The sequence below is a fragment of the Emys orbicularis genome, chromosome 12 (assembly GCF_028017835.1).
Source record: "Emys orbicularis isolate rEmyOrb1 chromosome 12, rEmyOrb1.hap1, whole genome shotgun sequence".
NCBI classification, from domain to species: domain Eukaryota; kingdom Metazoa; phylum Chordata; order Testudines; family Emydidae; genus Emys; species Emys orbicularis.
In genome coordinates this window covers 32,548,749-32,563,706 of record NC_088694.1, presented here as the reverse complement: position 1 = coordinate 32,563,706, position 14,958 = coordinate 32,548,749, and the positions used below count along the sequence as shown (strand labels likewise).

The window sequence follows — 14,958 nt, the reverse complement described above, 5'->3', positions numbered from 1 at the left end:
TCTTGGAACTGTTAGCAATTATCTTCAAGAACTCATGGAGGATGGGTGAGGTTCTAGAAGACTGGAGAAGAGCAAACATAGTACCTGTCTTTATAAAGGGGGAAAAAGAGGACCTGAGAATTATAGACCAGTCAGCTAACTTAGATACCTGGAACAAATTATTTAACAATCAATTTGTAAGCATTTAGCGGATAATAGGGTTATAAGGAATAGCCAACATGGATTTGTCAAGAACGAATCAGGCCAAACCAACCTAATTTTCTTCTTTGACTGGGTTACTGGCCTAGTGGATGGGGGGAAGCCGTAGATGTGATATATCTTGGTTTTAGTCAGGCTTTTGACACAGTCCCACATGACAGTCTCATAAGCAAACAAGGAAAATGTGCTCTAATTGAAATTACTATAAAGTGGGTGTACAATTGGTTGGAAGACTGTACTCAGAGAAGTTATCAATGGTTTGCTGTCAAACTGGGAGTACGTAGCAAGTGGGATTCCACTGGGGTCTGGTACTCTTCAATATTTTCATTAATGACTCGACAATGGAGTGGAGAGTATGATTACAAAATTTGCAGATGACACCAAACTGGGAGGGGTTACAAGCACTTTGGAGAACAGGTTTAGGATCAGAATTAAAAATGACCTTGATAAATTAGAGAATTGATCTGAAATCAACAAAGTGAAATTTGATAAAGACAAGTGCAAAGTATTACCCTTCGGAAGGTAAAATCAAATGCACAACTACAAAATAGGGAAAAACTGTCTATGTGCCAGTACTGCCGAAAAGAATCTGGGGATTATAGTGGATCACAAATTGAATATGAATCAATGTGATGCAGTTGCAAAAAAGGGCTAATATTCTGGGGTGTATTAACAGGACTGTCATATGTAAGTCATGGGAGGTAATTGGCCCACTCTATTGAGCACTGGCAAGGCCTCAGCTGGAGTACTGTGTCCAATTCTGACAGTTTAAGAAAGATGTGGACAAAATGGAGAGAGTCCATAAGAGACCAACAAAAATGATAAAATGTTTAGAAAACCTCACCTGTGAGGAAAGGTTAAAAAAAACTGGGCATGTTTAGTCTGGAGAAAAGATGACTATGGGGAGATCAGATAATAGTCTTCAAATATGTTAAGGGCTGTTTTAAAGAAGATGGCAATCGTTTTGCGTGTCCCACTGAAGATAGGACAAGAAATAATGGACTTAATTGGCAGCAAGGGAGATTTAGGTTAGAGATGAGGAAAACTAATTATAAGGGTAGTTAAGCTCCGGTATAGGCTTCCAAGAGATGTAGTGGAATCCCAATCATTGGAGGCTGGACAAACACTTGTCAGGGATGGGTTTAGGTTTATGTGGTCCTGCCTCAGCACAGGGGCCGGACTTGATGACTTCTCAAGGTACCTTCCAGCCCTACATTTCTATGATTCTGTGATTCCCTCCTGTTCTTTAGGTTTTCATTTAGAATGGGGACTAGGACAGAACAAGAGGCCACTGTATTAGAGAGCATCTGCAGAGACAGTGCTAGAGGAAGAGACCCTGAGGGCCAGGAGATGGAGGGAGTAGGACATGAAGTAGTCATGGGGTGGGGGTGATGTTTTTGGAAATGGAGCAGGTGATCCAGAAGGAGCAGGAGAAAAGAAGGACGTAGAGGATGGGCCAAGTGTGATATTTAAAAGAGACTACTGGGATGGAAGTAGTGATGGGGAAAGGTGCAGGAAAAGGAGAGGGGAGGGAGGGAGGGAGGACCAGTGTTGGGGTTGATATCACCAGAGGAAAGTGTGAGATATGGATGTGGGGGGAGGGAGAAGTAAAAGGTGGTGGGTGATATGAAAGGAGTGGGAGGGGGAGAAGGTCAAGCTGGTGTGAGCTGTCAAGAGGGAGGGTAGCAGAGAAGAGGATAGGGAGTGAGGGAGGGAGGGTGTGAGGAGGAGAGAAAAGAATGCATAGAATGGGTGAGATGAGAGCCATAGTAAGAAATGGAGGGTCATAAATAATTGGCTGTGCACAACAAACTGTTAATTGGGGAGTCAAAAGTTAAGTAAATTAAGCAACAAATTAAATATACAATGAACCAGTTATGAACCAGATTGCTGTGCTGCTTTGCCACTGCATACAAATCTTAAGGAACATGCTAAATTTGCTCAGAAGATTTTATTCTCAACCATTCCTTAGTTTAGCCAGTAGTATTGTTTTGGGTAACTAATGGGGAGCCTGCCAAGTGTGAGAGGCACCAGTGTGATGTGCTCTTGTCAAACTATTGTTAGCAAGGCAAGCTGCTGCATTTTGTACAAGCTGAAGTTTCTGTGTGGATTTTATACTCAACCCCAGGTAAATTGAGTACCATTGATTGATCTGACAACTCAGAGGCACTAGAGCTGAAATGCTTACAGATTAATGTTCTAACCAATATATCATAAAATGTATCTGCTGGGGGTCTGGTATAGACATCAAATCAGAAGAAGGAACAGGATGAGCAGCTCCTTAAACATCTAAGATGCAGAAAGAAAATCTGCATTATCATGGGGGATTTCAGTCTGGGGGACAGTCTATAGGACTCAGGCTGCCACTAGTAGAACATCTTTGGAGTTCATAAAAATTACAGTTGTTAACTTTCCAATACACAAAATATTACAACCAACACGTGGTAATTCTATATTAGACCTTATTCTGATGGATACGATGGATTGATCACTGAAATAAAAATTAGTGGTTGCCTAAGTACAAGTTATCACAACCTAATTACATTCAGAATATAATCCTGACTAGTAATATGCACACACCACCCATACACAGTGCTTTCAAATTTCCAATAACCAAAAACTTGAAAATAAATATGAGCTAAATTGATTGGGAGAATAAATTTAAACTTAAAAATTTGAAAAATAATTGTGAATTGTTTAAGAATATTTTACTAGATGTGCAAAAAACAAAATTTCACAATCACAAAAGGAGGTTTCTTGGTTAAAACAATCCTGATTAGGAAGAGAAGTGAAAACGGGAATAATTTTTCTTTGAACCAATATATAACACACACAAAAAGGGAGAAGTTGATTATATTGATTATAAATTATCAGTTAGGAAATACAGACAATTGATAAGGGAAGCTAAAGATATCAATGAAAATTCTGTAACCAAAAGGACAACAGGAAGGATGTTTAAAAATATATCAGGAAAAAGAGAACGTAGAAATCGTATAGGTTCATTATTAGATAAGGATGGTAAAATTGTCAGTAATAATTCAGAAAGAGGCAGAAATATTCAATACATATTTTTGTTCTGTATTTGAATGAAGTTGGATGATGTATTCATTTCTTACAGTGATAAATATTTTTAATCCAGTAATAATTAGGGAGGATGTTAACACCCAAGAATTTTAAAAGAATTCACTGAGGAGCCCTCTGCACTATTGATAGAATCATAGAAGTGTAGGACTAGAAGGGACCTCAAGAGGTCATCTAATCCAGTCCCCTGCACTCAAGGCAGGACTATGTAATATTTGATGTTGATATTAAACAAATCATGGAATACTGAGGAAGTTCCAGAAGACTGGAACAGCTAATGCTGTGCCAATATTCAAAATGACTGAGGTAACTACAGGCTGGTTAGCCCGATATTGATCATCATCTTCTTCTTCAGTGCTTAGCAGAACGGTCAGTCTTAGTAATCATTCTCCATTTGGTCCGTTCCTGTGCAGCTGCAAGGGCTGCTTGGGCCAAGAGTTGAACGTTGGAACAGACTTGATGCACCCACATAATAGGAGGTCTGACTTTGGGCTGCCTCCACAGTTGGTGGAATTTTATCCCAGATGTTACAAGCCACCGGGAGAATTGCGTTCACCGGAATGTCTTGCGGCATTTTGGCAACATGTCCGAAAAGCGTAAGACGCCACCTGCGGACAATGGCCCCAGTCATCAGTAGGCTGGAGCGACTGTAAACATCTGCATTACAAATTAAGTCATTCCACTTTATGCCCAATATACAACATTGGCATTTTGTGTGGAAAGCCTCCAGCTTTGCCCAGTCTGAGCGGCATAATGTCCATGTTTCACAACCATACGGCAGTAAGGAGAGGATACAACTCAAATAGATCCTGAACTTGGTTGTCATGCTGAAATGATGTTGATTCCATATTCGTTGTAGATGACCCATGGCAGACACTGCGATGTCAATCTGGTGGAGAACGTCCACGTGATAGTTGGAAGAACTGGTGAGTATAGAACCCAAATAGCAAAAAATGGAGAGTGCTTCGACAGTTCCATTATTCAAAGAGATTTGGGTCATGAGTGGACCTGATCCTAGATTTTGCAAATTTGTCTTTGACTACGAAACATGGAGGCCAACCTTAGCTGGCTCCTCCTCCATTTGCTGGACTGCCTCACGAAACCTGTTGGGACTCTGTACTAGAAGAATGTCATCAGCCTCTGTACTAGAAGAACGTCATCAGCATAGTCAAGGTCTGAGAGAAAGAGATCACCGATCTAAATGCCTATGAACCTGACGGAATGTTGCATTATGAAATCCATTGGCCAGCAAAAGAGTACAGGGGTCAAGACACCAGATACTGATTTAAAAGGTGCTGCCATTCAATTAATTAGCATAGTTCCATTATGCAGCTTGCTAATTAAGTCCAGCAGAGTGGTTGGGACATCTATGCCCTTTAAGGCCTTCCATAGTGCGACTTGGTCAATGGAATCAAACGCAGCCTTAAGATCAACGTACACTATGTACAGGGGTTTCTTGAACTTGCGGTGTATCTCCGACAACAAGCGGAGGGCCAGAATAGCGTGTAATGTGGACCTGTTCCTCGTAAGGTCTGACTGTTGGGTACGATGCTTCTGATGCAGCAGGGGCTCCAAACGCACCAGCAGAACATGTGCAAACACCTTCCCTGGCACGGATAACAGGGTGATCGGCCTGTTGCTCTTACATTTACTGCATGGTCCCTTGCCCTTATAAAGAGAGATCACAATACCATCCTTCCAGGCGGTTGCCAAGGTTGCAGTTCTCCATGCCAGGCGAAAGACGGCCTGAAGGGATTCCGCTACAGGGTCAATAGCACATTTTAGCAGCTCTGAGGGGATGCCATCAGCACCAGCTACCTGTCCATTTTTCAATTTGCAGATGGTGCGCTTCACTTCATCCAACGTTGGTGCGTCAGTACAAGTGTCTGGGTCCAAAACCACAGTGGATGCCAAATCATCCAGCTCTGAGAAAGCAGCAACTGGAGGGTGGTTCAGGGCACTGTGATAATGTTCTACCCAGCATGAGAGGATGGCTAAGCACTGGAGTAAATTGCCTAGGGAGGTTGTGGAATCTCCATCATTGGAGATTTTTGAGAGCAGGTTAGACAAACACGTGTCAGGGACGGTTTAGATAATACTTAGTCCTGCCATGAATGCAGGGGACAGGACTAGGTGACCCCTTGAGGTCCCTTCCAGTCCTACAATTCTATGTCATCATCCAATTTACATGGACAGCCTTGGCTGTCATTCAGGATGCTGTTCGTTGCTACTACCTCTTGACTGCTGAGGTTGCAGATCACGCTGAATGCCAGCTTTAAATCTCCCCTGGCTAAACCGATTTTAACATTATCCACCACTTGGTTATACTGTAATATGCCTCGTGATTGCGAAGTGCAAGGGCTTTGCACTTTCACTTTAGCTGATTACAAGTGTGCTTCTCGCTGTGCTGGAGGGCTGTGACCTTCAATTTACCGGTAATTGTCTGGAAGGCCTCCTCTGATAACCATGAGTTCTGATATTGATGCCAGGCACAATAATAGAAAGCCTAGTAAAGGAGGCACAGAGTACAAGCGAGGGGCCACTGGACAGGAAGAGTAGGGCTGCTATATGGAATTGTGCTGAGCACATTGACAATGACAGGTTTGGTTACGGATGGGTGATTTTAGGAGGGATATATCTCAAGAATCCATTGACCAAATGAGCCTACACTTGCACTACTAACTCTACCCTAAGATTTCAAGTGGTGTAAGCAATTTTGAGGGCCAATACAAGTATAAATGTGGATTTTAGAGTACTTTGGAAATTCAGCTCTGAACACAAAGCTCTGCTCAGTCTTAATTATAGTGCTGCAAGAGCCACCCTCATAATCCTTTTGAAAGTCCTCCCTCTTTCTCACACCCCCTTGTCCCCCATATGACCTTCTGCTGACATCTTTCCCTTAAATCATCAGCACATCTTGGGAGCCTAACATCCCAAACCTACTCCTCTACTGAAAACATTGTATAACCCATACTAATATGATATAATGGCTGGATGTTTATAATTCTGCTAAAGCCTATGAATGAGTGGCCCTTGTGCTTCAGCTCAAGCAGCAGTGACTCATGCTTTTAGATCCAGACAACCCAACTCAAGTCATTGCTGCAAATGGTCCAGCCATCAGAAAAGGCACAATTCATTACCATGGGTTACACATTCCTCCTTGCCAAGGAAGCTCATCCCACAGTAGTTCAAATCCCAGTACAGGTTTGTAGGGACTGAATCTAGGACATTTGTATCTAACACCACTAGAGGACTAGGTCCATTAGCTCAGAAACAGCAGCACACTCAAACCTCTATATGTGGTCTATCCCCATGATGTTAGTGTGGGTTGCACTTGCATCTTTTGAAGTCATCTCATGTCATAACTCCTATGGGAAAAGAACTGTAACACTCCATTATCCTAATTTAGGTCATCAGTAATATTGTGACACTGTAACTCTTATGTCTGTAATATTCTTAATGCATCTTTTTTTGCAGTAGTATTGTAGCTATGTTGGTCACAGGATATTAGAGAGACAAGATAGGCTAGGTGGAATCTTTTATTGGACCAACTTCTGTTGGTGAACGAGACAAACTTCTGAGCTACACAGAGCCCTTCTTCACCTTGTTTCTTTTTTGACATTCAAAACATTACTTTTTAAACCTTAAAAAGGAGTCACACAAAACATGTTGCTGCAACTTTTAATAAGCATTTGCCCAAACTATTCAAAGCAAAGAATCACACACATTAATGTCATACCTCTGATTGCCTTAGTATGTTTTTAAAAGGGTCTGAATAAAATGACACTGCAAAATTGTCATAAGGTGATTTTTTAATACTGTAGTTATAAATCTCCTGGGGGCAGGGGGTGGAGCTTTCCCTTTAAAATAGCCTACAAAATTCAAGCATTTCAAAAAATACAATAAGCATCTGAAAATGATCCTCTAACTCAAAACAAAAATTTTATCAGTCTTTTTCATCCTCACTAAAATGAAGAGTCTGGAACAAACCTTAACTTTCCTGTTCCTTCCACCCCAATCCACCCAAGACCTCCACCTTCCTGTCCTCTTCCCCAGTAAGCTTCCTTCATCTCACATGAGACTCCCTCCCATGCAACGCACTTCCATTCATGGGCCACTCATTTTCCTCCTGCCCCAATCCACACCCTCTTCCCATAAAACACTTGTTTTCTATTATATACTTCTCATCCTGACTCCTATGCTGCCTGCTCTCCCTGTCTTGATTCTGATCATGCTTCTTGACTCCTTGGGGAACCTCATGCATCTTTATCCTCCACTAGGAGGAATAGCTTCTTTTGGAACTGAACTGTTGCAAATTTAAGAAACCGTAATATATGACGTGAATAATCCCAAAATGAATCCCAAACTGGTTTCCAATAGTCAGAATGTGGCTAATGTAGGACAAGGCTGGATTTGTTTCCTTTTAAAACAGATTCTAACAGTGGCAGAACAAGGCAGAAATCTGTGCTCAAAGTTTCTGAGCCAGATTCTGCTCTGTTACACTGATGTAAATGTGGAGTAATGCCAATGATTTTAATGGTGTTACTTTATATTCACACCAGTGTAACTGAGAGCAAATATGGGCCACTGTGTATAAATAGCTCTAGCTGAAAGCATAACAAAGGCTGTATTGTACTATGCAAGGCAGAGGCAATAAACGAATTCAAAAGACATCTAGAAGTAGGGGTTTGAGTGGTCTGGTGGGAAAGCAAGAAGGTGGGATTAAGATAAATTAGATAGGGTTGCCATGTTGGGCTGGACAGTCCCTTCCTGTTCCTATCATCTCTTACAACTTTTAAAACATGCACTGTTACAAATCAGGATTTTGTACTGAACAAGCAAATCTTGTACATTTCAGACATATAGTATCCCTGCATCATAGTAGAAACACCCTTGTTAAAAAGAAACTTATTTGAATTCGGAATGTTTATTTCAAATCAGTCCCTGATACACGTGTTTAGATAGAGTACAATTTATGTGGCGTAATGGTAGTGAATCTTGATGTTACCAGGGAAGATCTAAGAATAAGGAGCAGGAATTTTCTGAAGTCTCCCCTTTTCTAAGTTCCATGGTATGGAGTCCAAATGATCAACTCCACTGCACCCTGATTCAGGAGTATGAGAATACACTCAAGAAACCACAGTCTTGCTTTTTAAAGCTAGGTTTACCAAAACACGATATGCAAGCTAATCTAATATCTTTGTTGCCAAGGTCCTCTGATAGGAAGAAAACAGTTGCAATTTCTAATACTGACTCTGGCTCCCCCTTACAAACTGATTGAGCAGCTGCCAGTTTGGATAATTTAAACTTGTTCATTGTAAGCCACAAGATGGAGATCTCTGGCAGAGCAGGATCGTAAGGAAGTCTTTTACCCAGCCTAATGTTACTATTAACACTTTGAGCCATTGCATCAAGCCAATTTTTATGTTTGTTTTTTAAGTTTGGTAGAAATGTCACAAGTGGAAAAATTAAGTAAAGAGCACTGGTTAGCCACAGAACTGGACACACCTGGCTGCAAACCCACCAAAAGAAACTGACTTCATTAGTACTAGCAGCAGCGGAGTAAAATTTATATCTGAAAACTGCCTGCACCAGTAGAATTGCTGAGGCCAAAAGCGCTCTGTCTGTTTTTACAGCTGTGTCATGTTTTGATTCCTGACTCTTGCTGACACTCTGGAGTGCTGACGGAGCCCAGGCTCCAGGGTCCCAAAACTTTGCAGCTGAGATTCAGATCTCAGAGATCAGTTTATGAAATAATACAAAGTCAAACTGGAGTTGGAGCTGATATAAATTAGTAGTAAAAATGCAACGTGTATTAATTTAACAGCAATGATCTAGCATTTTTAAGAGCAGACAGCAAATTCTAAATACACTGATGCCAATTCTGAAATATAAAACAATGTCCATTTTCTGCATCAGCTGTATTAACTACAGGTTATGATACATGAAAGGGGGTTGGACCCCTGAACATCCCTCTCTCAAAATGTACCCTCTCTCTTACTGATTTTAGACAAACTGCCTTTTAAAAATAACCTGACCAATGGAAGATTTTTATATTTTAATGAGTGCACATGCCCGAAAGCCTCTTAACAGAAGAATACAGTTAAAAATGTCCAAGGTTAAATTAATGAACTGATCTGTTTTCTGCTTATCAGTCAGGTAGCTACATCAATCACCTACTCCAGAAATTTGTACCCAGCTCTCCTTAGCCTTCTCTAACCAACCAAAACCTACCTTAGAGAGACAAGGTATATGAGGTAATATATTTTACTGGTCCAACTTCTATTGGTGAGAGACACAAGCTTTTGAGCTACACAGAGCTCTTCTTGAGATCTGGGAACGATACTGAGAATGGTCACAGCTAAATACAAGATCGAACAGATATTTAGTACATACTCTACGGGTCTATTAGAACCACCGGGCTAGAAGGGACTGCAAGGATCATCTAGTCTCACCCCTGCCAAGATGCAGGATTTGTTGTGTAAACCATCCCAGACAGATGCTCTCCAGCCTCCTTTTGAAAACCTCCAGTGAAGGAGCTTCCACAACCTCCCCAGGCAGTCTGTTCCCTTGTCCTACTGCTCTTACTGTTCAAGGTGAAGTGGCCCATTAACACCCTATAGCAGTGGTTCCCAAACTTGTTCCGCCGCTTGTGCACAGAAAGTCCCATGCAGGCCGGGCTGGTTTGTTTACCTGCCGCGTCCGCAGTTCTTCGGCCGATTGCGGCTCTCAGTGGCCGCGGTTCGCTGCTCCAGGCCAATGGGAGCTGCTGGAAGCGGCGGCCAGTATGTCCCTCGGCCCGCGCTGCTTCCAGCAGCTCCCATTGGCCTGGAGCAGCGAACCGCGGCCCCTGGGAGCCGTGATCGGCCGAACCTGCAGACGTGGCAGGTAAACAAAGCAGCCTGGCCCGCCAGGGGCTTTCCCTGCACAAGCGGCGGAACAAGTTTGGGAACCACTGCCCTATAGTCATAGGACAAAAAGGGGGGTTAGTGGGTTACAGACTGTTGTATGATCAACACCCCCCACAATACACCTTTCAAGATCCATGGGTCCTACTCATGCCTATCACAACATGTGCTGTACCTCATCCAGTGCACTAAATGCCACAACAACAACTATGTGGGTGAAACCAGACAATCACTACACTCTCAAATGAACTCCCACAGGAAAATGATAAAAGACAACAATACCATACACCTGTGGGTGAACACCTTTCACAAAGTGATGACTACATGTCTGACCTATCAGTCCTCATCCTCAAAGGAAACATGCATAATCCTTTCAAAAGATGAGTCTGGGAGCTTAAATTTATAACTTTGATATGGTTTTAATAAAGACACTGGCTTATTACAACAATCTGTAACCCACTAACCCCCCGTTTTTGTCCTATGACTGCCGGGCTGTTAATGACCACTTTACCTTGAACTGTCACATAGAATATATACTAACTACTTATGCTAAACTATCTGGAGCCTCTGATAGGGTCCCAAAACTCAGGCTGCAGCCCCAGCCCGAATGTCTATACCATAATTAAACAGCCCCTTAGCCCGAGACAGCTGGCACAGGCAGCTTAGGGTGTCTAATGGCAGTGTAGACATACCCTCTGAATATGTTCCAGACCTGAAGAAGAGCTCCATGTAGCTTCAAAGGTTGTCTCTCTCACTAACAGAAGTTGGTCCAGTAAATGACATTACCTCATCCACTTTGTCTCTCTAATATCCTGGGACTGACACAACTACAACAACACTGCACACAAAATCTACCTTAACAGCTATAAATTACTGAACTCTTTACGCAACCCAGTGGAAGTTCAGACGGGTGGATTCCCTTGCAGAAATCCAGTTTTTAAGACAGAAACATAGTTTCCTTTTCTCTTCAGGGCTGCACAAACGTGGACTAGCAAATTTCATACAGATGCAGATTCTCTTTTGGCCCAGGAAACTGTACTCTCTCATGGAATGAGCTTTAATTCGCAAGAGGTAGTGGAGACCCTCCCGCCATTTTTGCCTCCTTAGTACAGGAATAAATCCATCTGTTTGAGAGTGAAAAGCTGACCCTCTAGACCTTTCTCAGATGTCTAGACCATGACAAACTAAACTTCTTAACCTCCTGGGAACAGTGCATGAGATACTTCAGGGACCTAAAAGCATGCTGTGATCTTCCCTTTATCTGAAATAAGGCAGGACAAAAAGGCCAGAATCTGAAATTCACATTGGAAGTAGTTACTCAGAAATCAGAAAGGAATATTTAACGAGGAGGGCTGCCATGATAATTATATTTTTGGTGGCTTCCAATGACACTCAGAAAAAGCTAACAGAAAGTAAAAGCTCGAAAAGGGAAAGTGAAAGCTGATAGAAAGAGTAGATTAAACAATCTAGGACAAGACAATTGACTCAGGCCTGACCAGGAGATTTGCTTTGGCTGGACAGCATCTTGGAATTAAGCCGTGCAATCCAAGAAAAGAATTTTCAGCATCTCCTCCAATAGTCTCTAAGGTCAAAACTTGGTCCTTGTGGTTTCTCAAGACTGATTTCATTCTCCACTTCCTCCCGGAGGAACTCCAGAACTTGGGAAACAGAACAAGACCAATCTTGCATGCCCTGCAAGGGCGTTTTTACAGAAAACAGCTCTAAGGATGAGAATATGGATTAGAGATAACAGGCTTATGGGAGTTCAGACCAATGTCCATATTTAAGAATCCCTAATATCTAAGGAACATTTTTCATGAACCATGCTTTCAGATGTAATTTGACCCAGATACTGAGATAAATTTGACCCTATGCAAGATGATCTGAAAAATGTCAAGCAGGAACCGTGTTCTCCAAATGTTAACATCAGAAGTTTCAAATACCATGATCAACAGAGCTAGTCCCTAGAGAGCTAGTAGGAGGAAAGCATATTGGGTCTTCCCCAATAGAATGAATCCGATGCCCAGGCCAGAATCTAGAAAACTTCTGAACCAGGTACAAAACCTGTGAAGCTTGGATTTCTCTGTTGTAGCAAAGTAGTCTACAGACGGAATCCCTCATTTTGAGTAAACTGCCTTGAACTTCCCCATATCCAATCACCAGTCTCTAAGGAGGAGGATCTGATGACAGAGCCAGTCTGCCTGGAGACAGACCACCACTAACTCACTTAGCTGGTGTGGTTCTGCCAATCTTGGGGATATTACTATTTGAGCCACTGTCTTACTCTTGGTGCTTCCACGTATGTTTATGTACACGACTTACTGAGTTGTCTGTGAAGACCAGAACTGATTGGCCCTATGGCTGTTTCCACGAGACCAGGAGAAAAAAATCTTATTGCTCGCAAATTCAGATTTACTGTGAAATTTTTTCCTGCTTGATTAGGTTGAGAGTGAACTATGGCTCCCAGACTTTAAAAATGACTACCCGCTAATGAAGATCCCCAAGAGGCAACCCTGACTTCCAATCCCACAGTGAGTACCACCAATGAAAGAACTGCCTTATGGAGGCTGGTGAAGAAAACCTCGGATTCCACCTGGAAAACAATGGCATCTTTACCCTGCTCTGGCAGAATGAAAGGGTCATAAAAACAGCAGATCAGGCCATTGAAGAACATTGCTGGTGGAGGAGAATTACCTGGGTGCCACAGAGCTGGTGTAACAGCTCTATATCACTCTCTCACAGCATTGGAGGGTTTCAGGAGCATTGTTGGAGGGGAAGGGACATGGCTACAGTACCACTGGGCTCTGGCTATTCTCAGCTGTTGCAATGGCTCCAAGTTAGAAACCTCAAACTCCTGGGGAATCAAGGTAAAGGTTTAGACCAGAACATGCACCATCGTAAGTGGGGACAGAAACCCTCTGAACCCCTCTATCCTTACTTTAGAGAGTTCCTCCACAGAGCCTTTGAAGAGATGTGTGACAAGACGAGAAAGAGCTCCTCCCTTTCCCCCACTGCCCTCTCACCCAGGTGGCAAAAACGGCAGAATGAACCTGCCACAGAGGAACATTAACGTCCCCTTCTTCTCTCTGCAACTGCTATTGTCATCTAAGGGCATAGCTACATGTACAGCACTGCAGCGGCGCAGCTGTACTGCTGCAGCACACCTGGTGAAGACCTTATATGCCGATAGAAGAGAGCTCTACTGTCGGCATAATAAAACCACCTCCATGAAGGGCAGAAGCTCTGTCTCTGAGGCGCAGGCCAATGCTGGTATGGAGTGGCACACTCGGATTCAAAAACTTTAAGGCCAGACGGGACCATTGTGATTACCTTGGGTGACCTTCTGCATAGTACAGGCCAAAGAACCTCACTCAGTGCTTCCTGCATTAAGCCCTTAACTTGTGATTGAACTGCCCTTGAAGCTTTTGTTCCTTTATAAGCTCCCTTCTGAGATCAGGACCAGTATGCAGAGAATCCAAACTGTAGATTGTACTTGTGGTTAGTTATAGCATTATATAGAAACTCTGTCCTCTCTCCCTGCTCCCATCCACTGTCCTGGGTACATGGAATACTGAAATCCCAGCTGAAACCAGTCAGATCAAGTCTTGCTCCACCTTAATCCCACAGCCACTGTTCTAATATGTGCCAGGTCACAAGACATGAAATGGTTTGTGTCATCAAAATAATCAAGAAAGTCAACACCAGACAAAGATGACTTACCCCCATCACCTTACCACGCTGTTCAACGTCTTCCCACATAGAATGAACTATATAGCGACACATGTATTTTCCAGCTCGACCCTCCTGTTTCATTCGTACCAGACACATCCTGCAAGAGAACAAGCACCAGAGAAGTTGGTTTGATTTCCAACTGCTTCTTCAGACCTTAAAAGAGTAAAAAACCCATTTTTTTTTAAATTCCTTACAAATCTCACTGCAGCATGGAAAGTGCTATAAGTATAAATAATATTCTGCTCTGGTTAGAAAAGTTCCTCTATAAAAATGGCACATTTCTACTTTCACAAACTTTCCTTCTGTGTATTTAAGGTCAGATCTGCTGGATTTCAGACTAGTCTACAGTGGAGAAATCTACCTGAATATTAAAACTGTTTCAAAAATGGCTGGAGCTGCAGCATAGACGAGGCTACCGTAGGTGGAATTATTCTTCAAATTAATGAAACCCTCAGAAAGCAGGCTATAAAAATGGCCTTGCCTTCTGGAACCAGTGCAGTTCCAATCAGTTTTAAAACCCAGATTGAATTTTGGGGAAAATTTCCCAAATGTAGATAAAGCCTTGGTGACAATATGTTTGTATTGCTTTTTATTCCTGTAAGCCTTGCAGAGCCAGTCCAGCTACAGAAGGCGGCACTGGAGTCTGTCCAAGCTCATTTCTCAACAATTCCTTAAGAATGTGAAGGTCCTTGGAGCAGGGCCAGGTCTACTTCAGGGAACTGAACCTGTTGTAATTACACTGACTGTATTGAACTGCCTCTGTGTCCTCACTAGCCATGCTGTAACAGTTTAAGAATCACTGCAGGTTTGACCCATGTCCACACTAAGGCTATGTCTATACTACGAGCTAGTGGTGTGATTCCCAGCTTGTGTAGACATACTCATGATAGCTCTCATCTGAGCCAGAACACTACAAATAGGGCAGCTGTGGTAGCCTGGGCAGCAGTGGAATGGACTGGCTGCCCCGAGTACCTACCCATGGGGTTCAGGAGGGTATATACTCAGGGCGGCTAGCTCCTGCTACCATGGCTTCCATTGT

The 14,958-nt window shown here is 42.7% G+C and overlaps 1 protein-coding gene across 1 annotated transcript in view; it reads right to left on the bottom strand.

Moving 5' to 3' along the window:
- LOC135886676 (ubiquinol-cytochrome-c reductase complex assembly factor 1) overlaps positions 1-14,958 on the bottom strand; it is an 87,547-nt gene that overhangs the window by 31,068 nt on the left and 41,521 nt on the right. The window contains 1 exon segment of the mRNA XM_065414460.1: positions 13,908-14,016. Coding sequence (XP_065270532.1) covers positions 13,908-14,016 — 109 coding nt within the window.